We start from the raw sequence: 26,540 nt of genomic DNA, 5'->3' as shown, positions 1-26,540 counted from the left end.
ATCTTGATGACGTAGTACACGTACACATAAACGTCAGCAGATTACGAAAACGCTTATAGAAGCTTCTCGTGTTGTGCCCTCTATGGTTGTGCCTTTTAATTAATTCATTTTTTTTTAAATGATGCAATATATTTTGTCCAGATGTAATATTTTAATGTATTGTTTTATTATATTTTGTTCCATTAATAGATGGATCTCACATTAGATCTCATATTAATAATCTCGCTGGACATTCGTAATTCGTACACTAAAAAGTATAATCATTTAAAGTAGATATTATATAGATTGGTATCTGGGAAACAGATGGAAAATACAAGTATTTAAACAAATAAGCATTATTTAGTAATCGCAAAAGAAAAAAGAAAACACAAGACAATGCGGTCCTACATTTTCATTTCCCTTAATATAGCCTATTGTATGAACATTTTAATTAATTAATTAATTGATTGATTTTGTAAGTATTTAAAGAGGCCATATTCACAACTAAATTAAGTGAATTTCAATTTCCCTACTTTATTTTAGCAGCTTATACAGGTGCATCTCAATAAATTAGAATGTCGTGGAAAAGTTCATTTATTTCAGTAATTCAACTCAAATTGTGAAACTTGTGTATTAAATAAATTCAGTGCACACAGACTGAAGTAGTTTGCCTTTGGTTTTTAATTGTGATGATTTTGGTTCACATTTAACAAAAACCCACCAATTCACTATCTCAACAAATTAGAATATGGTGACATGCCAATCAGCTAATCAACTCAAAACACCTGCAAAGGTTTCCTGAGCCTTCAAAATGGTCTCTCAGTTTGGTTCACTAGGCTACACAATCATGGGGAAGACTGCTGATCTGACAGTTGTCCAGAAGAAAAAAAAATGCTAGGAAATGTATTTAAAAATTGTCCAACCTTTTCTCCCATTTTTAAAATAGGTAGCCTATTTTAACCCATTTACAAATACAGCCAGGGGCCAAAATAATAATAATAACAATAATACAAAAAATCTGGTATTATGTAAAAATGTAACTGACCACTAAACTATGACCACTGTATACAGTTTTTCCCCTGCTAACAGAAACAAGCACTGCACGCAGCTTAATGGCGTCCTCGAATTGTCTCGGGCGTCCTCGAATTGTCTCGGGCCTCCATATGCGCACCTTGCTAAGCCTGTTTGCACTTGAAAACAGATTGGAGTTGTGAAGAAGCCAGACACAAAGTGCATCATAACGATGGAATTTATAGCGAGGCTGCCATGGAAGAACTGATTGCATTACTGTACAAAAAAATATAACCAGATGCAAAGCACATCAAAACCAGATCCATGGGGAATGGAAAACGTTTGCTGAGTTCTTGTTTACTCTTTTCTCCACATGTGCATGAGTTTATGTTTGGAGAACGCCATAGGAAGCCCTAAAACCTCAGTGTCTGGTTCTGACCGTTAAATGTGGCAGATGTGTGCAGGATCTCACACACAGACCACGTCTTTTGCCACAAATACTTTACATAACAATTAAAAATGCATTTTTATCTTCCACTTTCCTTGTTCTTCTCTCCATGTTTGGGGTTGCTCTTGCAGCAAACGTAATGATGTCTGAAGAGAAATGGACCGTGTAATTCTAAGCCCAGCTTGTTCAACTGTTTAAATTGCAATGCCAAGACTTTTAAAGTCCTTCATAAATAAAACCATGTTTACACATACAGTTACTGGACAACATTTGCTGGACTATAAATATTATACAGTTTGTTAAGGCAAATATTTAGAAGTTAGAAAGTGGGACCTTTCCATGTACAGAACGAAAGAAAGAAAGATTTACATGTTATGTATGTACTAGGAAACTCCAGGTGTGAAAAACTTGTTGCATCTTTCCCAAAAAGACTCATGGCTGTATTAGATCAAAAGGGTGCTTCTACTAAATACTGAGCAAAGGGTCTGAATACTTAGGACCATGTGATATTTCAGTTTTTCTTTTTTAATAAATCTGCAAAAATATCAACAATTCTGTGTTTTTCTGTCAATATGGGGTGCTGTTTGTACATTAATTAGGAAAAAAATTAACTTAAATTATTTTAGCAAATGGCTGCAATATAACAAAGAGTGAAAAATTTAAGGGGGTCTGAATACTTTCCGTACCCACTGTATATATGTATATGTTTTTAATGCTTAGGCATTGTCAACTTTTAGTTTAAACTTATTTTATTTGTTTATTTGTTTATTTATAAGTTTTGTGTTATTCATTTACAGTCGGAGACTTTGAAATAATGTCTTATGATGTAAACTTATATACATGGGTTATATTATTATTTAAGTAGTGTTATATATAATGCCTTGGCAGCATCAAAATTACATTATTATTTACAAAATCTGGGACTTTGAAATGATCTCTTATCATGTAAACTTTTATATATTCTTTATATTATTATTTAGTTAAGTAATGTAATATGCTGCTTACAATGTTTTAACATTTGACAAGCTTTTCACCACAAATTAAACATCTTGAATATGTGGTTTTGTTATGGTTAATATTAGTGCTAGACTTTGTAAGATTGATACAGTGTAGCCTAATTAGTGACTTCCGTTTATACAATATTATATAGCTATTTAGATCGAGGACAGTGTGTTGTAGTTTGCAGCTGTGGCCTGCAGATGGCGCTGTAGTGCAAGTTAAACTCATTTGTCCTTGTGAAGAGGAATCTTGGCTTGTAATCTGTCATGTGTTGAAAAGATGATCTGTTCTCTGCAGTAATCAGGAACGAGGTTCTTCCTGCTCCAGAAAGTTCCTCACGTTATTGAATTTGATCCCATATATCACATTACATTGTTACGCACAATCAGGAATCCTGGGCTTCAGAATTACAGCTGATGGAGGACAGCTATGCCTAGCTTGAAAGATTGACACTAGCACAATCATTATGGGTCCCAATGAAGCGTTTCGAGGTTATCTGTTGTGTAATTTCCACGAGTCCAGGTAAGGACACACGCGGCATTGTGGAGCCCCTGAGCTTCCCGGATCCTTCATTCTAGTCGAAACGTTTGTGAAAACAAACTTAAGCTGTATAACCCATCATTTCTCAATTTATAGAAATGTCAAAGCATGGCGCATACAGACTCTATTCATGAACACAATGGCGGCCTTTTCTCCCAGAGCTGTTGTAGATTGTTCTGGTCAAAAGAGCCTAACCTCGAGTCTATTCTCTGGTCTTTAGATATTCTTTGGCTCACATCCCTCCTTCATTATAAATCTAGAGATTTTAAGAGATTTTTTCTAGCCTATAGTAATACCACACCTCTCCTTGCACAATTTGAGTTATCATTTACATCCAGTGTGCAAAGTTTTGAAAAACCCCTATCCTTATGTATGAGCACCAGTATAGTTTTTACTTCAGCAGGCATCGCTAATGAAATAAAACTGAAGCCCCAGGCACTGTATCCAGTTGGGCTAGTATGAGGTTCCTGTCTGTTACTCGGGTGTTAGTTTCTGCATACCTAATAAATTATTTATTAAAGACCTTCATTTTATAGAATTACAGAGCTCCAGGTAAATAAAGACAGGGAACAGTTACTATGAAAACATCAGAGCAAAAGAAAGTGACTTAACTGCGCTACATGGACAATTTCAACCAAACCTTCTGCCCTACCTATTCAGTTATACTATTTTTGGCTGCTGAGCTACTGGCTATGCGAAATGAATATTAAATGAAAGACTGCATTTTACAGGCATGTCCTCGACATAATCAAAATTCATAATTCACTTTTGACTGTTTTGTGCTTGTTTCCATTGGGAGAAATATTGATGGTCATGCTTTGCAGACAACAGGAATGGGAAAATATTCACTCTTGATCTGTCTGCTAAAGCTTGATTATGGCCTTCCAGTTGTTTTTAAAACGTATATGCATTTTTGAGAGACCTCTTTGAAATATTACCTGTATAATACTAGCTCAGCGCTGTCAGAATATGATCTGATATTAACAAAGCTGAATTTCCATTCTGTTCCATGCTTTCAACAAACATGCCAGTCACCAAGCCAATAATGTCTGTGTAAAGAGCAAATAAATATATCAATCAATCAATCAATCAATCAATACAATACAATCACCACAGAAATAGTCCATGACATGTTTTATTTTTTATATTTTTATTTTTTCCCTAAACTGATTTTGTTATATTTAATTCATTTATTCATAATATTTATTTAATTTAATTTATTTATTTATTATTGAGGTTGTAATGTTATGTCTCTGTCCTGGTTAAAGCATAATTGCAATAAAAAAGCCAGAAATCATTATTACCTGATCTTTCCATATGCAATAGCGCTCAAAACTCATTTAAAATGCAATTTGAGTATTATGTGTCTTGCTGTATCAAGTGTAAATCAAACTGGTTTATTAACATGCTGCGACAAAATCAAAGTTATACCACAAGTAATATTCTGCACAATTTCCATGCTATTAACATGACAAGCAATAAAAGATATATATATATATATATATATATATATATATATATATATATATATATATATATATATATATATATATATATATAAATAATAAATACAACATAACTAACCCTTAGTAAGAGCAAAGTTAGGTCACATGGTCACATTAACCTGTATATTGAATACTGGAGTATTTCCACTATTCTGTGCTATAGTGAACAAATGTTGGAATGTTCTCCAACCCTTCAAACAAGTGGCTCCTAAGAGCCCACACACCCACAGCTGCCGGTCAGACCTACGGGAACACGCTCCTGTACATGTGAGTGTGCACGCTGGGCTGGGGTGTAGCAGAAAGGCTTATTGACTCTGAAAGGGGACCTGCTTCCTGAGAGGAAAGAGATTCCCACAGGAATACACTGCCGCAAAGAGGAGGTACAAGGAAACGAGAGCCAGAGAGATGAGGTTCTGCTCTGGACTTAGATGTTTCTCCCTTGAAATCTCATTTCGGCCCACAGGAAAGGAAAATCACAAATGGGATCTCTAATATCTTGTTTCTCCTGGATAGAGTGGGCCCCAAAACGTATGCGGACACTTACCAGAAAATATCAGACCAAGTTTGCAATCAAAATCAGACATCTCAATAAGAATATTTCCCATCAAATTTTTCCAAGGCTAAAGAATCTTCACTGATATACACATTGATTTTAATACAGTGGCTTCTTTTCTGTACGTTAAAGCCTCGCTTTGTAACTTTTGTCCATCTAGCAGCTGAAGCATAAAACTACAAGTTACTCGCGGAGGAACATTGTTTAGGTATTTTGGTGAGTTGTGCTTCGGCTCCACTAGTCTGCGTGGATGAATCTGATGGCTTGAGTCACAGCTGTGCTCACTGCTAATGTTTCCAGATAAGGACACCAAAATTCTCCCAATAATCAAAGGAAGAAAATTAAAGAATCTGAAAATTGTCTTATGACCAGGTAAGTAGCTTATTTTCCATTGTTGTTTAGACATACTGAAATCAGTTTGTTACAAAACTTTGGCAACGCTTACATTAAACAGAAAGATTGCTATTCATATCAGATAAAGGTGTGAACCAGAACTATACAATTTCAAGGCTATTTATAGGCAAGCAGACCAATGTAGTTACTGGTTTAGAGAATGACACTGTCACCAACAAACACATTGTTTTGTAACCTAGTCAGTGCATGGCAAATGTGCAGCTATGTAAACTGTGTTGATTCATGTTTTATTACGGGTATTGTCGCTTATCCTTTTTGCTTTCAAACACTTCTCGATTCGAGGTTTTCTTTATTTATGAATATGACATAAACAAGCACTGTAGAATGATTAAAGTGCAATATGCAGTTTCCCGAGAAATCCGTCAGACAACTAAGGCAAAAAGTGAAAAACAAAACTAAACTAAAGATCATTATCAAAAAAGTTACTTAGTGTAGCTTTAACAACTGTCTCATTTCTTTATTTCTCCTCGGAAATTGACTTCTGTGAGATCTAGAAGAAACACCTGACACTTAAATGGGCTCTCCATTACCTCACCTGAGCTACAAAACAGAAAGCTCTTGTCATGATTACATGACAATGCTGACATTTACACCAGGTACGCTCTTTAACAAACCCTGATGCTGAGGATGCTGGAAAATGTTCTCATTCTGCATGAACAAAGCGGTGTTCTCTTCAAAGTTCTGGGCTTTCCGCCCATGTTTTTGATCCACTTGGATTTAAGGCATTCTGACAACATGGAACATTTGTGAGATTGCTGTACTAGGGAGCGATTCTGTTCCGGCTGGCGGAAGGATGCAAGGTCAGCTGGTTCCCCTTCAAGTCAGGCATCATTACAGACGTCCTGCGGAGGCAGAAGGGTTTTCTAGAACGGACCGTTTCCAGGTTCTCATGCAGTCACAACAGAGAGCTCACAAACTCCATTTTACTTAGAGAGCCATGTGATGTCAAATCAATGTACTGGATTTAATAAATGTTCACTTTTAATCGCATCTTTACCAAAGGCCAAGCATTACTTCATTCAAGTGTCCTCTAAAATGCTTTAAAGTGTACACTGAATTGCCATCAGAGTGGAAATGACCTTTTAAGGCTTTCTAGGTCTTGGTTAATGCCTCTTTCTTGTTGGTCTGGCAAATAAGCCTCATTCTTCGCTGTCTAGTCACCTAGTCTGTTTGAAAAATCTGCCAGACATCTGGAATCGGTCACTATACATGTCAGCTTGGCTAAGTCACATCTTGATGGTGGTCATCTAGGGGAATTTGGGTCATGCATACCTGTCACAGCTGATAAATGAAGATTATAAGATCTAATTGTATCATATCAGGCCAGTTGGTGCACAAGAATGAGTTAGGACGTCATTTTCACATAACTTAAGTTACCTGCTGAGGAAAGTTGCTGTTAATGAGAATAAAGCCTCACGAGGCTGTATATTAAAGTGATTTTACAGTCATAAAATCACTGTAATTCTTCCGTTAAAAAATATCTGAGGTCAGTAACTTTTTTTTGTGTTTTCGAAAGAAGTATGCTCACCAAGGCTGCATTTATTTGATCAAAAAAACAAAACAGTAATATTGTGAAATATTGTCGTTTAAAAGAACTGTTTCTATTTGTATATATTTTAAAATGTAATTTATTTTTGTGATGCAAAACTGAATTTTCAGCATCATTACACCAGTCTTCAGTGTCACATGATCCTTCAGAAATCATTCTCATATGCTAATTTGCTGCTCAGGAAACATTTCCGATTATTATCAATGTTCAAAACAGTTGTGCTGCTTCATATATTTCTGTGGAAAGCGTGATGCATTTTTTTCAGTATTCTTTGATGAATAGAAAATTCAAAAGAACATTATATAACAGTGATATCATATGTTTTTAAGGTCACCTTTTCCATTTAATACTGAATAAAAGTTTTTTTTTTTAATTGAATGGTAGTGTGTATTTATTTATTTAATTTAAATATTTTAGAAGTATTAAATGTTGTTACTCACTTAAAAAATATTTAGATATCAGACTTATTTGTGGTTTTTGAGTCAGAACTATCCATTCCATTATAAGCTTACATGTTTTGTTCTTGTGCGGTGTTCAGGAAAAAGAAATGTAGAGGTAAAATTCTGGGTTCATGTTGTCAAACATGGCAAATCCTTCAAAGCATTTATAATAATCAATTTCTTAAAGGGATAGTTCACCCAAAAATGAACATTTTATGTTTATTTGCTTACCCCCAGGGCATCCAAGATGAGAAACAAAGTCACCTACATCTTGGATGTCCTGGGGGTAAGCAGATAAACATCAAATTTTCATTTTTGGGTGAACTATCCCTTTAACCTCTTTGCAAAGTCTGTCTACTCTACCGTGCTCTACCTTGACGCACTAATTGGCCCCTGAACACAAAAGTCCCTGTGAACAATGAGTACAGACATAGTTTTCATATTTTTCTCATTTTCTCTGCCCAGGCACTGGCCTCTCGGACCTTAAAGGGCCTTTCTCAGAGCTGTAAAGGAGCTGTCAATCACAGGCCAGATCCTTTCACTGATTGGAGCAGAAGGCTGATCGGCGTGGAATGATGGGAGAGTGGTGATATATTAGACAAACGCTCGGCCAAAATAAACGGACAGATGTTTCTTTATGCTCAGAGGGAGTAGCATAGGAGACTTGATGCGCCACGTACACGTGCCCAAAGTTTAAGCCGCTCTGAGAGTTTCATTTCAAGCAGGAAGGCAAAGCTGAAAGAAATTTCCTTTTTATGGTATTGAATACAATCCTTCCTGTTACATAAGAGGTGTGAAGAACGGATATAGATAGAAGAATAGGTCACTTCATATCTCTTGTCTGCGAGCGGAATGGATTGATGTGAAAATAAATTCCAGGGGCCTGTTGGCAGTGGAGGACACATGATAAAGATTAGTTGATGTGCCGATGTGCCGGTCCCTCTCACACATATTTGCTTCAGTAATTAGGAGGTGGAGGAAACAAGCCAAAGACCTCTAAGACCCTTCAAAAATGTGCACACACACAGTTTCACACGTTTCAACACAATTTATGGGGTATGTTCTTAGCTTTCATCCTTTGAAGATGATCTTGAATGTGGCAGCAGTGCTGTATAATAGCCGCCTTGTGTAAAGTTATGTGCAGCGCTATGTAAAAGATACCAGAAGCAGTAAAGCAGAGTAAGTTTAGATAGAGGACATAATAATATGATAATGATAATATACAAGTCATACTGATAATCTTATTACATGCCAAAATACAGTACTGGTGTTCGTTATAGTGTAAAGTGGCAGGATCGAAAGCTCTGTACACAGTCACAAATGAATAGGAATAGCTTAAAAGTGCTAGATATTTTAAAATTATCTGTCTAAATCTGTGTTAGTGAGTTAGTGAACTCCTTTGCCGAGATAATCCATCCACCTCACAGGTGTGGCATATCAAGATGCTGATTAGACAGCATGATTATTGCACAGGTGGGCCTTAGGCTGGCCACAATAAAAGGCCACTCTAAAATGTGCAGTTTTACTGTATTGGGGGGTTCGGGGGTGGGTCCGAAAACAAGTCAGTATCTGGTGTGACCACCATTTGCCTCACGGAGTGCAGCACATCTCCTTCGCATAGAGTTGATCAGGTTGTTGATTGTGGCCTGTGGCCTGTGGAATGTTGGTCCACTCCTCTTCAATGGCTGTGCGAAGTTGCTGGATATTGGCAGGAACTGGAACACGTTGTCGTATACGCCGATCCAGAGCATCCCAAACATGCTCAATGGGTGACATGTCCGGTGAGATCCTTGCAACATGGGGCCGTGCATTATCATGCTGCAACATGAGGTGATGGTCGTGGATGAATGGCACAACAATGGGCCTCAGGATCTCGTCACGGTATCTCTGTGCATTCAAAATGCCATCAATAACATGCTCCTGTGTTCGTTGTCCATAACATACGCCTGCCCATACCATAACCCCACCGCCCCCATGGGCCACTCGATCCACAACATTGACATCAGCAAACCGCTCACCCACACGACGCCATACATGCTGTCTGCCATCTGCCCTGTACAGTGAAAACCGGGATCTTGGAGGTGAAGATGCTGGATGTGGAGGTCCTGGGCTGGTGTGGTTACACGTGGTCTGTGGTTGTGAGGCCGGTTGGATGTACTGCCAAATTCTCTGAAACGCCTTTGGAGACGGCTTATGGTAGAGATATTAACATTCAATTCACGGGCAACAGCTCTGGTGGACATTCCTGCAGTCAGCATGCCAATTGCATGCTCCCTCAAAACTTGCGACATCTGTGTTATTGTGCTGTGTGATAAAACTGCACATTTTAGAGTGGCCTTTTATTGTGGCCAACCTAAGGCACACCTGTGCATTAATCATGCTGTCTAATCAGCATCTTGATATGCCACACCTGTGAGGTGGATGATTATCTCGGCAAAGGAGAAGTGCTCACTAACACAGATTTAGACAGATTTGTGAACAATATTTGAGAGAAATAGGCCTTTTGTGTTCATAGAAAAAGTCTTAGATCTTTGAGTTCAGCTCATGAAAAACAGGGGCAAAAACAAAAGTGTTGCATTTATAATTTTGTTCAGTGTAGTAAGGATGCATTAAATTGATTAAAAAAGAAAGTAAAGACATTTATAATATTACAAAAGTTTTCTATTTCAAATAAATGCTGTTCTTTTGAACTCGTAAAAAAATCATATCACGTTTTAAAGTATCTTATGCTCACCAAGGCTGCATTTATATGATAAAAATGCAGTAAAGACACTAATATTATGAAATATTATTACAGTTGAAAATAACTTTTTTTATTTTAAAATACTGTAAAGTTTAATTTATTCCTGTGATCAAAGCTGAATTTTCAGCATCATTACTCCAGTCTTCAGTGTCACATGATCCTTCAGAAATCATTCTAATATGCTGATTTTCTGATTTCTTATCAATGTTAAAAACACCTGTGCTGCTTAAAATTTTGGTGGAATCTGAAACTATGAACAGCGAGTTCAAACGAGCAGCATTTATTTAAAACTGAAATATTTCATAACGTTATAAATGTCCTTACTGTCACTTTAGACCAATTTAATGCATCCTTGCTGAATAAAAATATTCATTTCTAAAAAATGTATTCTTACACACTTATACACTAGTTTATGCTGTGAATCCATTGATTTTAATGTGGATGTTGCACAGCAAGGCAGTATAAAATAAAAGTGTTTATTATAAATGATGCTCAGTTAGAATTTAAACGTTTGCTGCAACAACCTCTGACATGAGCATCTAGTGACCAATGAGAACTTCACAGAGGCAGGTCCAGTTTCATGAATCCAATGAACTGTATTCCATCTTTATTGCAGACCGACCCAGTTCTTTCCACAGCGCTAATACACAGATCTTGTGCATTCCTACATGTCAAACGCCCCGTCAGAGCTGTCTCTAGTGCGTAAGCTCCCTAAAGCTCTATGTGATTGCATGCTGCGAGAGTTTTTCTTGTTAGTGTAGGTGTTAACAAGACTAGAATGTGAGCCAGGACTGGACATAATCTGACATGAATATTTGTGTGTGTGTGTGTGTGTACTGGTTTATATATCCTGGTGGGGACTTAAACCTGACTACACACAGACTCATGGGGACTCGTGTCATGGTGGGGACCTAAATTGTGGTCCCACGGGTACAAAAGCTTATAAATCATACAGAATTAATGTTTTGAAAATCTAAAAATGCAGAAAGTTTCCTGTGAGGGGTAGGTTTAGGGGTAGGGTTGGTGTAGGGCAATAGAATATACGGTACAGTAGAAAAACCATTATGCCTATGGAGAGTCCCCACAAGGATAGCTGACCAGACGTGTGTGTGTGTGTGTGTGTGTTCTCAGCTCTGCATAAATAGATGAAAGTTCGTCCGTGTGAACTCCTGGTGAATGGTGTCTATGAGCGAGTTCGAGTCTGCGGTTCTCTCTGTTGTACAGTTTGTTTGAATGGGGGCGCTGTGCTCTGGTGTGTAAGTAAATGAGTATGAACTCCTGTAGATCAGCCCGTCCAATCGGATCAGGGATAAAGGCACTGTGATTGGTTGTCTCATCCATCTCCACTCGTCACTCAATATGGATACATCAGGAATGACACACAGCAGAGACCTGGCGGACCTGAGATAAATTAAGTATTAGAAGTATTAGATCTAGTGTGCAACAGTTTTTTTTTTCAACAAAGAACTTGTTAGCAGACAGCATTGGTTTTGCATGTTTTCTTTCCACTACAAAGAAGGCATGCTATGGAAGCAAAATGGCCCAAAATATCAAAATTGGCCAGGGCATGAAAAATAATAATTTTGCCTGTTGTGTTTTAGAAAGTCTTAATTTGCCTGTCCACACTTTAAGGCCTTGAAAAGGTCTTAAGTCAGAAAAGGAACTCTTTTAATTGATAAAGTCATGGCATTAAAGGGGTCATATGATGCTGCTAAAAAGAACAGTATTTTGTGTATTTGGTGTAATGAAATGTGTTTATGCGTTTAAGGTTCAAAAAACACATTATTTTCCACATACTTTACATTATTGTTTCTCCTCTATGCCCCGCCTTTCTGAAACGAGTCGATTTTTACAAAGCTCATCGGTCTGTAAAAGCGAGGTGTGCTGTGATTGGCCAGCTATCCAGTGCGTTGTGATTGGCCGAATACCTCAAGCGTGAGACGGAAATGTTACGCCCCTTGCCATATTGTGATGATGCCCTGTCAGTCCGGAGCGATGAGACAAAATCATGAAAACCCATTATAAACGAGGCATTCGTTGCATCCAGTGGGGACATAATTATGGATTATAATGACTTATACTGTCTTTTTACGCGTTGCGTTGCATCGCGCCGCGTAAACATAAAACCATGTCTGCATTTGTGATCGGAGAAATGACAAACAACAAGCCCTACTCTACACTGCCCAAAAAAACTCGCTTTAAATATATAAAATATAAAAACTCTTTAAATATAAAAGTCTACTCTTCAATGAGCAGAGGCCGGGGGCTAGCGTGAGGAATGGCGGGAGGGTTAGAGTGAGGAGAGGTGCGGGCTTGAGAACGGCTCGGCCGGCGATTTCAACGAAGGAGCGTCCGTAAGGACATGTGAATAAAAGTTACGCCTTCTTTCTTTGTGTGAACATTTGGGCGGCGTTATGCAAATCTTCCCACAGAGCGATGTAGGTATGTTGGGGCGTGTTAGAACGAGCCGTTTTAGGTAGGTGTGGCTGACTCTTAACTTTTATAAAGAATATCTCTTTGGATTTGAGACTTTAGTCTTTGCAACTTTACAGATCTTCTTTATGCACCAAGAGCTTGTAACACTCCAAAGAGAAAGGAAAAATTGAAATCGCATCATATGACCCCTTTAAATGTTGCATGCATTGCAAAAATAAAATATCATCCTCTGTATTTTTGTTTTCCAATATAAATATATAAACATCCTTAAATCAGTATGCATTTGTAAATGAGATGTAAATGTAACAAAATCAAAGAAGTGTGTCATGACAGTCTTATGCACACCCCTTCAAGTAAAGTGTTACCAGTTAATGCTTAAAACAAGAACAAATGTCTGTCAGTGGGAAATAAAAACTTGTTTACCCTTTGAATTTAGTTGTTTTCTGAGCCCAATGGCAGATATTTGTTCTTGTTTAAATAAAAAACTTACTCTATTTTGATCAATTTGTCATAAAACAAGACTTCTTGTGTCATTTAGCATCTCAAACATGTATTTTTATGATATAAGAATTTTTAGATATTTTCACTGGAAAACAAGACAGTAAGAACATCACTTTTTTTGTAGTGTGCTAATGCAACTCATTATGTTCTCCATAGACATGTACATTAAACATATTGCTATATTGTGTTTACACATTTAATTTATTACTTATACTTGGTCTTAAAAGTCCCCTTCATAAAACCCTTTTTTTTTTAAATAGTATTGAAATAAATAGTTGCAGTGACTCTTATATTATTGTAATTCAGTGCAATTGTCAAACTTTGACTGAAGTATTAATCCGATAAATGTTAAAGTCCTGTAACTTAAGATGACGGAAGTTACACCTCAATAATTTGCGGTCATTTCAGTTGCAGATCACTGCTGACCTTCTGACATCTGACACTTGACGACAGCTCAAAGAACCTCCCTAAAAGGACCTGAGAGAGACCATCGTTCCATTCTTGCCTGCTGAGACAGGAATGTCGCACCACGGCATCCCTGGAGCCTTGGCAAGATGGTCACAACGAACTAAAATGATTGCACAGGGAAATGTTTAATAGGAGTATGAAATTGGTTTTGTGTCTTGCAATGAACTTGCAGACATTTAGAACCTCATTGCAGTGTATAAAATAGACAGTTCGTGATTAGATAAGCCATGTTCAAAGCCACTTAAAAATATCTGCATGCCTGCATCCACACAGTTTATTTCAATATCAAATGGGTATGTTTTTAAAAAGACTCTACCAAATCATTGGTTTTGTTTTTGGGCTATATTTTGTTTCCGTAACGTCTTCTTTCAGATTAGTTGGAAGAAAACATCCAAAACACACATTTATGAGTACATAATATACTTTCCTTTTTTAGTCTTTCAGTTAATACATGTCTTTAAATGTCACAAATCTCCACTTCAACAACACCAACTGATTTATATAAAATCCCCAACGAGGGAGAAGAGAGAGAAATCAAGACGGAACACTGCTACTGAATACAGGCCACATTATAACAGTACAGAAGCCTTACTGCGAGATAAAGACCTCCATATGTTAAAGGAATTTACAACATCTGTGCCATCAGATTAGTTTTGTTGTAAAGTGGCGTTTTTGCCTGCCTCTAAACAGCACTTGAAAGTAAACAGCATACAGTGATGGTTTCCCTCCTGTTTAGTCTGAACAGCCTTTCTTTCATTTGTAGTCTCGACTGAGTTTTTTTTATTTTATTTATTCCATTCCTCTTCTGTGTGGTTGCAACCTTTGGTCTGCTGACCGGTTTCAGCAAGGTCATCTAGTTGTCTGGCTTTGTGTCGCAGGACTGTGGTAGATGCAGGGACCTCCACTATTGTGTTCTTACACACACCTACTTTAAAACACCCCCCCCCCCCCCCCCCCCCTAAATACAGTACATGGTGTTTTTTGTTTGTTTGTGTTTTCTGGCTGTTGACAGTATTTTCTGATTTAAAAAATATCCAAAATCCTCCGTACAAATGTTTAACTTTAATATGTCAACAAAATGAATTTTGAACCTGGCTTTATCCGATAATTTCTGGTTTGTTATTGATTTCCAAAAAAAAAAATACAAGAATGAATGAATGAATGTTCTCATATCTAAAAACCGTTAAATGTACTTCCTCACGGATTGATTCAGTATGAATAGTCATTATTTGTGACATTTGTGCTTTAATGTGTGATAGGACAAATGATGAGATCTGTGGTTTGCAACGGAAGATCTTGTGTTACACAGGACCTCCTGTGGTTTACAAGAAGAGGAAGTCATAAACTCAAAAGGGCAGCTTTTAAACTGCACATTTACAAAGCGCGTCATATTCAAACTCAAATAGCGCAAGTTTCCTGTTTAATGTGTTTGAACTGTTGAGGAATAACAAATAAATGTAGCAAAGCTGCTAGCTAAATTGCTTATCTGTTTACAGCATAGTGCAGTTTTATTAAGATTAGTATTTATTAATAATATATTTCAACAATTATAGCATGAAAAATAAATTAAAATTATTTTAGCTCTGCATATATTTGGTTTACATAATGCAACATAAGCATTGCATTGCTGTTTATCACTATATTTTCAATTGAATTACATGTGAATTTTTGAGATCATAGTTGTTTTTGTTTTTTTCACAATAGTTTTTGATTGTATGTAGTGTAACTATCTATTTGGTAGGGTAGCTTGACTGTCGCTTTATTTTAGCTTGCCAAACTACAAGCTACTCATGATGTAAGTATCTGCCTTATCACTGCACCAAAATATTATAAATGCCTACCTGAACATTGTCTCAGCCTGCATGTTACCAAACCAGACCTGTAAGTGTGGACCAAAGTTTTCTCCGTGAAGCTCCAACATGGCCACATGTCCTCCTCCGTTCAACTAAATCACCAAGGACACTTGTTAGTGTTGTTTAGGTAAGTAACCCATTTTTATTTAACATGCATCTCATAGAGTTTCATATTAAAGGGGTCATATGATGCTTTTTTTAAAGATCATTATTTGGTGTAACAGAATATGTTGACATGCTTTAATGTTCAAAAAACACATTATTTTTCAAATACTGTACATTATTGTAGGTCCTCTATGCCCCGCCTCTCTCAAACGCTTCATTTTCTACAAAGTCCCTCCTTCCGACAAGTGCAGTCTGCTCTGATTGGCCAGCTGACCCAGTGCATTGTGATTGGCCGAACACCGCAAGCACTCGTCGGAAATGTAAAGCCCTTTACCATAATCGCGAGCTTCATCTTTCAAAATAAATGTAAAGACAGAGCCCGAAAGGGGAACAGAGTCTCGTGACAGACAGTAATGAAGCTGCTATGTGTGCAGTACACAAGCCACGGTTAAGACAGCTGACTATACTGTGATGTGACCCCCTATCTCGCTCTCGATCTCTCTCGCTCGTTCGCACGCACACACACACACACGATGCGCAAAACTCCGCATTTGAACAGTCAATAGCAAATACTTAAACTAATAACAAAACAGTAGCTGATTCAGAAGCGCCAGATTGTCATAGCAAAGGCAGAATGTCCATAAAATGCATTGCTGTTCTGTTGTAAGTCATCTTAAAGATTCCTAAATGCATCTACTTTCGGAAGGCCAAATAAAGTGCTTTTGCTTTCGCCTAGAAACACACAGCATCTCCCTGACATGGCTGCTTCAACACTAACTGCGGTTACTGAAACCACACCTTCTTTCTTTGCGTGAACATTTGGGTGGGATTATGCAAATATTTCCACATAGTGAGGTAGATATGGGGGGGCGTGTTAGAACGAGCCGTTTTAGGGGGGCGTGGCAGAGTCTTAACTTTGATAAAGAATATCTCTGGTTTTGAGACTTTAGTCTTTGCAACTTCAGGGATCTTATCTACGCACAATCAGCTTGTAACTCTCCAAAGAGAAAGGAAAACTTGAAATCGCATCATATGACCCCTTTAAATTCAGCTCCTGTTGAAGAGATGTAATGAATCTGGCTGGATTTCTGACCTCTAGTCCGTTGATGACAGGTACAGGGCTGATGGTGGTCGGGTGACTGGTCAGACTCTCACTGAAGGTGTATTCAACCACCTCTGTTCCAATGATCGTCCAACAGGAGCCGTCATTCAGTAACACCTTATTACTTTCTTTAGGACACGGAGAGGCCTGTGAGTTTGGAATGACATGGGGGTGAGTAAATGATGACAGTTTTCATTTTGGGTTGAACTGTTGTTCATATTTAACTGTTACTGCCTGTGTTCACCTGGAACTGTATGATTTTTTCATTAGACAGGCACAGGTACATGTGGCTTCTGTCTCTGAACTGGAAAGCACATTTATGAAGCTGAGACACAGGCTCATCCACGTCTAGACATGCATGCTGCTTGTTCACTTTACGTATTACCTGCAAGGAAAGAAACAGAATCAGGTAACTATTCACACAGCTGACCATTTTGCTCTTTTGTACATTTAACATCCCCTTAAAGGAACAGTTTACCCTTATTCACTGAAGGAAGCATTGTTGAAGATTATGGACTCATATTTTGGCCAGAAGCAATGGTTTTACATTAAACATACAATTTTTGGCTTTACAAGACATTAATTGATGGACTAGAGTCATGTGGATTATTGTCATGTTTTTATCAGCTGTTTTGACTCTCATTTTGACTCAACAATTCCTTTAATAAAGAGCAACAATGAGCATCCACATTTTCTTAATCTTGGTTCCGAATATATTTATTTGCATTAATTTTCTTCCTAAGAGATTTAAATCTTTAAAAATAATAATAATAATAATAATTAATTATATTTATATAGAGCTTTTCTAGGCACTCAAAGCGCTTTACATTGTCAGGGGGTATCTCCTCATCCACCACCAGTGTGCAGCATCCACCTGGATGATGAGACGGCAGCCATAGTGCGCCAGAATGCCCTCCACACACCAGCTTATTGGTGGAGAGGAGACAGAGTGATGAAGCCAATCAGCAGATATGGGGATTGTTAGGAGGCCATGATGATCAGAGGCCAATGGGCAAATTTGGCCAGGATGCCGAGGTCACACCTCTACTCTTTTCGAAAGACATCCTAGGATTTTTAATGACCACAGAGAGTCAGGACGGTCTAATGTCTCATCCGAAGGACAGTGCTTGTTGACAGTATAGTGTCCCCGTCACTATACTGGGGCGTTAGGACCCACACAGACCACAGGGTGAGCACCCCTGCTGGCCTCACTAACACGTAAAAATGTAACTCTCATGATTTCTGGATTGTACAGAAATATTTGATCAACGTCATCAGCTACCAAGGTAGGTCTCTTATGAAAGGTTTATATGTTATAAAAAGGAAGTTTCTTTGTAGAGACAAAATGGGGTTTTACTTCCTTGCTGTTTTTCAGATTTGATATATTACACTTTAAAATTAAAGGTTATTTTTTTGTCAGTGATGGTTCCATAGATCCTTTCAATTGCACAAAAGGTTCTTAGTAGTGAAAAAAGTGTTCTTTAGATTATTTAAATGTTCTTCACACTATAAAAATGGTTCTTTTAAGAACAGTTCACTGAAAGGTTCTTTGGTAAAAGATTGTTTTTGTATAGCATTTTTTGCAACAAAAAAAAGAACCTTTTTGGAAACCTTTATATTTAAGAGTGTAATTGTAGAAAATTATCTCCATTTTTGTTCCCAGACTTCTGAAATTTGATACAAGCAGACTTAGCCATTAAAAAAATGAAAAAAAGATTCATCACCCTCCTATCATGCACCACTGCACCTGGTCCCTGCAGCACCTGTGTGTTGCACAATATGCTTGACTGTTCACTCTCCTCCGACACTAGAAATCCTGCTGCATGACGGCTTCAAATACATGCTTACAAACCAGTCAGCAAATTCAAACAACTAAAATAACACTGTGAAGGTCTATTCTGTTTGCTAGTCTGCATGAGGTAGTCTAAATGTGGTATTTAAACATCGTCCTTGGCATTTTGTTTAAGTACTCTATCAGCAAATTGTGACGCAGGTTGGTAGCAGCCAGGCTTCCAAAAAACACCACAGGAATGGAAACTTGAACAGAATTAACTTCAGAGACATGGGTGAAAAATATGGATCAACTTGCAGATTCAATTCAGAAAGTTTTTTTTTATATGTATATATATATAAAATGCATGCAGTTCTGTGTGGTATTGCTAGTAAAATAAACATTACACATTTTACCTTAATTTCAGCTTGGATATCTTTTAAAAAGATAATTTGACTAATTGAGAATCATGTAATAGAAACAAAATCAGTTTTATATTTGCATACTGTACCATTGGTGGCAGCACCACTCCTGAGTCAGTGCATACCAGCTGAACCACACAGCCGTAACAGATGTAGCTGTCACACACGGTGTATTCACTATGAGTGGCTTGCATCTCCTCCACTATAAAGAAAGAGAGTGAGGGGATGAGAAAGAAAAATAGACCTCACTCAGATTCGGCCTTGAGTGCTGTATTGGGGTTAAACCCATTTATGCTACATTTATTCCAGCTGTTGAGCACATGTTGCTGACATTTACAATTGGACCTTTTAGAAAAAAAATTTGTGAAATTTCTGGACAACTGATTTTACTCTCAAATGCAGCAAGGCGCTAAAGGCGTTTGTTAGAGTTTATTTACACTGGACGTCCAGCATAGAGTATTAAGCTATTTGGTCAGTTGTTTCTAAACTTGTTTGGGTTTCTTCTGTTTATTTAGCTACTGTGGTGAACAGTGGATTAGTCACTAGAACTGAGCGATAGGCAACAGCATATGCAAGGGTGAACCCGCTTTAATGGGAAAACTTCTGCAAAAGGAGTTCCCCATGTCATTAGTGTGAATTAGAAGTTGCTAGTATAATAAAACTGTTAGAATATGTTATGTTTACAGTATATGCGCAGATTTAGTTTTTCTCTGCACATAAATGCCCAAATTGCATGCAGTTATTACGATTACTTTCATGTTGTTAAATAAATGTTAGGAAACATTTTACAGTAAGGTCTTATTTGTTAACATTAGTTAATGCATAAACTAACAATGGTCAATATTGTTTTACAGGATTTATTAACCATTGTTAACATTAGTTAATAAAAATGTTCATGTTAGCTGACAGTGTATTAACTAAAGTTAACAAATATATTTGATCTATGTATTGGTAAATGCAGAGATTAACATGAACTGCTGTAGAAGAACTGTTTATTGTTAGTTTACTAATGTTAACAAATTAAGCCTTTTTGTAAATTGCTACCAAATGCCATCTAAAAAATGGGAACCCAGGATTTAAAAATATATAGTGTGAAATCTTGAAACCTGACTAGTACCCAGGATTCATTACTAACGTGTGAAAAGCTCATAGTTTATAGCTTTTGTCACTTAAAATATTTTTTTCCAGTTATGAGGATTAAGATAAAGAGGAATAAAGGCAGAATAACAGAAAAAGCACTGGATCTCAAACCTAACGTGACAGTGAAGGCCGTCCATTGTTTCGCGCTGGCAACAAAAGCCCCGTCTTCCACCGCCAGGTAACGTGTACTGACCGTCTGCGACCGCAAGCGGTTAAACAACGACACTTTTGAGCCTGATGAAATACACACTGCAGAAACAATCACATACTTTTTAGAAAGTTTCAACAGTTTTTTTTTAGTTTTTTTTTTACAATAACTGAACCAATAGGCAAACAAAAGAAACACCATTCATAATTTAAACCCTCACTGATCCTAAACATGCACATTCAGACTGACAAGCAGACAGCAAACACAAATGACGGGTATACTGTGACTAATGCCAGTCGGTTCTTTTCCTTAATCTTTGCTTCATTGTCCGTCTCTCCCACAGAACGGTGAGGAATTCAACGTCACTTGACAGCTGCTCTCAGATGTCAAGCGCCTCTTTCTTCCCCTTAGAAGCTCTCTGTGGATCCAGCAGTCAATGTCAACAGAATATGCCCACTTAGTGTGTGCTTTAGGATCAGAAGGTTAGAGGTCAAATGTCTGACTCCTGTGGCAATGGCTGCCGGGTGACACCAATTAGTGGCTTGACCCCACTTCTTTTACACAAAGACACGCAAACACACTTACCCAAACTTACAGGAGTTCTGTTTCGACACCGGTCGACCCTCTTTACGTAACGGCACTTAGTCAGAGTAGATGTCATATTTGATTTGACGCAAATGAAGGATAGCTGAACAGTCAATTCAATGGCTTGTTGGCAAATCAAAACAAAAACATTATTACCAAAAAATTCCATTTGGACAAAAAAATTTAAAAATTACCTAGAACCTTAAAACTGCACAACATACTGAACTGACTGTCCTTCTATTACTCGCATCATCAAATTCATTTGCATTGTTACGTATGGACATTAAAAATTGCACACACATGCACAGACTCACAGTCAGCGTTTTTCATGGACTGCCTCTTCTGTGATGGTTTGGAGATGACTTTAATGAGTCTGCTGTTAAATGTGCCAATTTCTTGCCCTCCACTGTGATACATGTGTAGCAGCAGACGAAAGTGCTTTCGTTTGTCCTTATCTGAGATATACAAGGTTTTTGCGCAGGCAAACATCTGAAAAACATAAACGAGTCAACTGTTAATATTTGCAAAAGTTTGCAAGTTTAAGGTTGGTACGATTTTTTTGTTGTTGCTGTTTTATTTTTTTTGTTGTTTTTTTAAGTTTCTTCTGCTCACCAAGGTAAGTGGTGAGCAAGATTACAGTAAAAACAGAGAAATATGTTTATGTAAATTAATCATTTTCAATTTGAATATATTGTCAAATTAAATTTATTCCTGTGATCAAAGCTGAATTTTCAGCATCATTACTCCTGTCTTCAGTGTCACATGATCCTTCAGAAATCATTCTAATATGCTGCTTTGCTGCTCAAGAAGCATTTGTGATTTTTATTAAGGTTGAACACAGTTGAAATCATTATAAATACATAGTTCAGTCATGAAACTCTAGATGGCGCAGGCTGATGGGTGTTAACATAACTGATGATATTCAGAGAGTTAAACGACTTGGCACAAGCTGATTGTTCATGCTGCATATGCAGCTAATGAGCTTACTACCTTGCATTTATATGGCTGGCTAGCATTCACTTGCAACACTGGTCATATCCATCACCATGCTAAAATGTTCCCAGAGTTGGTCTTGATTGAAATGCCTTTACTGTGACTTTTGGCCAAATTAATGCATCCATGCTGATTAATTTCTTACTGACCTCAAACTTTTAAATGGTAGTGTAATTGTTAATGGTATCTAAAGCGTGAGTTTATTTTGAGATCTTTGATTGCAGACTTTGGTATCTGAGCACAGTTGGAGACATTTTTGAGATCTCATCTCAAATCACATAAGATCACATAAATCTGACAAGTGAATAACCTTATCAAAAGTTCTTGTTGTTCTGGTGGTATATTCAAGAGATCTTATTTGTGAGTATTATTTTCTGTGGTCAGGAAGTTTAAAGATCATTCATCTTCATGTACAGCCATCTGCCCTCCTTACAGAAACCTGGTTGTAATCCAGGTAGAATAAACATATGATCCCATCTCCAAATCTAGCTGTACACACAGCAGTCATGTTCTCTCATAAACCCGACAAACTCTCTCCTCTTTGATCGCTGGGATTTGGCAATGTCTCACCCTCCTGTCTGTCTGCTCCTCAAAGCTCAGCTTGAAACTGTCTGTCCGTGGATCAGCGGAGCTGTCCAGACCCATGTAACCGAAAAGCCAACAACTGGACTCTCCTAGACCTGATGCTGTGTGAATACAAATGGAAAAATTACAGTGAATTACAAGGGTAAGGATGAAGATGTTCTCTCACAGCTCACTGACCTTTCAGCTGCTCCTGTCTGAGTCTCCATCCGTGTCCAGTGAGATACACGCAAGGAGGCGGACAGAAAAACCTATGAAAATGCACAAAACGATTATTTTTGGAACATGAAGAAAGAGGGTGTGCAGTAGTTGTACTTATAAATGAATATAATTATAATTTCAAAAACATCGTTTCGGAGGGAAATAATTAGCGTTTTATACAATACAGATTGTTTCAAAGTAGCTTTACATTAATAAACAGAAAAAATAACAGTACTACTGTTATAAAATGAATCAGTTATGAAACATTCAACTGTAAAGCAGCTCTACAGAAGACAATTGCATCATTCAGCTCAATTTAGTTTAGTTCAATATCTCTCAATGATTTCATTTATTAGTTTAATTAAGCTATACGCAGATGTACACACTGTAAAAAATGACCGTGAATTTAACGGTAAAAGACTGTAAAAATGCTACAGTAAAATCCTATTAAATGGTTAACGGTATATTCCCCTACTATATTCGGTGAAAAACTGTATTGGACATTAAATGTATTAGACATTAATTTTACGGTAGCATACTGTTTTTGGAAGTGAAAAAGTCCGTATAGTTTACAGTGAATAACCATAAATTGACATTCCCAGAATTCCCTGCGTTATATTTCAAATTTGATGTTTTTTTGTTGTTGAAATAACTGTTTCTTCTTAGTTTTTTCTTATCAGTTTTGTATATTAGAGCTGTATGTTACACCTAATGTTGTTAAATGAATGTTTATTGCATTATTTCAGTTTCATGTGTGTTACCAAGATGGTGTTTAGTGTTTGTGTGAATGACACTGTGCACCTTCTATAAATGTTATTATTTAAAAGCTGCTTGTGATGTGCTTTGGTTCTTCATGTGACTTTCTCATCACCACCTGCATTTGGTGGTTATCAGTACTTCAATAGGTTGGTATATTAACATTATATCAGTTCATGAAATTACGGTATTTAACTGTAAATTTAAGTTAAAACCATAAAACCTAAAATGTTGCTACCATATTTTTTACAGTAAAATTCCGGCAACCACAGCTGCCGTTTTTTTACCGTAAATTTTACGGAATTTTTTTTACAGTGCAGAAGCCAAGTTCATTAGTCAGTTCAATGATGATTTATTTCAGTGTTGCAATGTTAATGTCATTATTCAGCTGAATTCAGTTTTAAAAATCAGTTAATTAAGCACAGATGAAAATCATTTTTACCTCTTCTCATTGCCGTAAGACTTCTGAGCAACTTTGGCATGCAAGATGATCACTGATTGGTCAGGTCTGAATTGAAGATATTGCCTCACTGAATCTCTGTTTACTTTTGGCAACGAGGAGAAATTTTGATCCTCCCTAGTGATGCACAAAAATATTTATTTTAAACTTAGTGTTACAAAATGGTAAAACGGTGGTAAATCCAAACGCATCCTCTCCAAAATCATGCAATTTACTCTTTGAAGTCAACTATCTGTGCATTTCTCAGAGATCCAATCATGGAAAAGGTCTTTACCGGTTTCAACATAAATATTGTTATTATTTCAGAAAGTATTGAGGCAGTGGGACATTAACAGCTTTTTTGGCTATCCTTTATGTCTGTGGTAGACCTACTGCGCTTTCTGACATACAGCAACAAGCATCGTTAATGACTCAGTAATAGGTACGAGTTACAATAATAGATATTCTGACATAAAAATATAAGCAATTTTTATGTGGGTGGTTTTAATGTGTAGACTTCAGCAGAGGACAGGAACTTTCCAATTATTTTAAGAGGGAAAAAAATCACGACATGATACATTTAGGGCAATATATTTCAATATAAATCCTTTTTATTCTAATTTCCTTTTTAAATCCTTTTAGGGTAAATGCCAATGACACAGAAAGGGAACCTTGTAATATTTGTTCAAATAAGAAAACTTCTCCCTTTGTGTTCCACAGAAGAATAAAAATCTCATGGTCTCGCAATGACATATTGGTTAGTAAAAATTACAGGATTTTCTTCTTTTTTTTATCAAGCAACTCTCTATTCATCAATGAATCCTGAAAACATCACAGCTTCCTCAAAAATATTAAGCAGCACAACTGTTTTCAACACTGATAATAAAACCATAAAACCTAAAATGTTGCTACCATATTTTTTACAGTAAAATTCCGGCAACCACAGCTGCCGTTTTTTTACCGTAAATTTTACGGAATTTTTTTTACAGTGCAGAAGCCAAGTTCATTAGTCAGTTCAATGATGATTTATTTCAGTGTTGCAATGTTAATGTCATTATTCAGCTGAATTCAGTTTTAAAAATCAGTTAATTAAGCACAGATGAAAATCATTTTTACCTCTTCTCATTGCCGTAAGACTTCTGAGCAACTTTGGCATGCAAGATGATCACTGATTGGTCAGGTCTGAATTGAAGATATTGCCTCACTGAATCTCTGTTTACTTTTGGCAACGAGGAGAAATTTTGATCCTCCCTAGTGATGCACAAAAATATTTATTTTAAACTTAGTGTTACAAAATGGTAAAACGGTGGTAAATCCAAACGCATCCTCTCCAAAATCATGCAATTTACTCTTTGAAGTCAACTATCTGTGCATTTCTCAGAGATCCAATCATGGAAAAGGTCTTTACCGGTTTCAACATAAATATTGTTATTATTTCAGAAAGTATTGAGGCAGTGGGACATTAACAGCTTTTTTGGCTATCCTTTATGTCTGTGGTAGACCTACTGCGCTTTCTGACATACAGCAACAAGCATCGTTAATGACTCAGTAATAGGTACGAGTTACAATAATAGATATTCTGACATAAAAATATAAGCAATTTTTATGTGGGTGGTTTTAATGTGTAGACTTCAGCAGAGGACAGGAACTTTCCAATTATTTTAAGAGGGAAAAAAATCACGACATGATACATTTAGGGCAATATATTTCAATATAAATCCTTTTTATTCTAATTTCCTTTTTAAATCCTTTTAGGGTAAATGCCAATGACACAGAAAGGGAACCTTGTAATATTTGTTCAAATAAGAAAACTTCTCCCTTTGTGTTCCACAGAAGAATAAAAATCTCATGGTCTCGCAATGACATATTGGTTAGTAAAAATTACAGGATTTTCTTCTTTTTTTTATCAAGCAACTCTCTATTCATCAATGAATCCTGAAAACATCACAGCTTCCTCAAAAATATTAAGCAGCACAACTGTTTTCAACACTGATAATAATAATAATAATAATAATAATAATAAATGTTTCTTGAGCAGCAAGTCAGCATATTATTATGATTTCTAAAGGAGCATGTGACACTGAAGACTGCAATAATGATGCTGAAAATTCAGCTTTGCATCACAGGAATAAATTACATTACTGTATTTTTAATCAAATAATTGCAGCCTCGGTAAACATGAAACTTCTTTCAAAAGCATTAAAAACTTTGACTCTGAAAATTTGAACTTTGAACTTCATATGATCTGTTTGCAGTGACTCATTTTAAATAATTTTATTACTTACTCAATTCGAAACAGTTCTGGGAGTTTTAATTAAGACCCCAAGGACATAAATGTGATATTTCCCAGCAGAGTGAAGTGCTTTAATTGAAACTTACTTAATTCCCCAGGCTTAGGATGTTTCAGTCAGTCTGCCCAGATTTTGATTTGAGGTCTTCCCAGGAGGATACGGGGTCAGAGGGGCACTGATGCTATTTCCCACTTAGAGTGTGTTAGGATGAGGTCAAATGAGATCCCAGTGTTTGGCTTTTTTAAATTATTGCACACAAAACGTTTTAATACTTTGTATGGTTAGTTAACATGAAATATGCAGTTTAACATGCTGTACTTTTTCTAAAATTATTTTGAGTGTTTTTCTTCTAGTTACAGTCTACACACTTTCCATTTAAAAATTACACTTTCCCTTTATAGTAAGTCATGATACAGTTATTCGTTGACTACCCTAATACAGACCACATTCATATTTCACAGGAAGCCTATAAAGAAAATCGCATCACTGTAAATAAAATTTAGACTGATAAAGTCAGTTCTTTGTTCACTAATGGCACTTCAAGAGCTGGTGCATCAGTCGTGGAC

The 26,540-nt window shown here is 36.8% G+C and overlaps 1 protein-coding gene across 1 annotated transcript; it reads right to left on the bottom strand.

Annotated features, from left to right (window-relative positions):
* Positions 1-11,267: 11,267 nt before the first annotated feature.
* LOC107595446 (recombining binding protein suppressor of hairless-like protein) lies at positions 11,268-25,218 on the bottom strand. The gene is made up of 12 exons (XM_016285850.1): positions 25,190-25,218; positions 24,800-24,934; positions 23,687-23,821; positions 22,468-22,538; positions 22,276-22,391; positions 21,027-21,201; positions 20,091-20,228; positions 18,929-19,041; positions 16,891-17,031; positions 16,638-16,793; positions 15,428-15,531; positions 11,268-11,582 (listed from the first exon to the last, which is right to left on the bottom strand). Exons 1-12 carry the CDS (start codon positions 25,216-25,218, stop codon positions 11,309-11,311), a joined length of 1,587 nt encoding a protein of 528 aa, XP_016141336.1. The 3' UTR covers positions 11,268-11,308.
* Positions 25,219-26,540: the final 1,322 nt, after the last annotated feature.

This window comes from Sinocyclocheilus grahami, unplaced genomic scaffold (genome assembly GCF_001515645.1).
Source record: "Sinocyclocheilus grahami isolate Dianchi unplaced genomic scaffold, SAMN03320097.WGS_v1.1 scaffold202.1, whole genome shotgun sequence".
Classification (NCBI taxonomy): Eukaryota; Metazoa; Chordata; class Actinopteri; order Cypriniformes; family Cyprinidae; genus Sinocyclocheilus; species Sinocyclocheilus grahami.
Note: the sequence above shows the minus strand (reverse complement) of the source record. Positions and strands in the feature narration are given on the sequence as shown.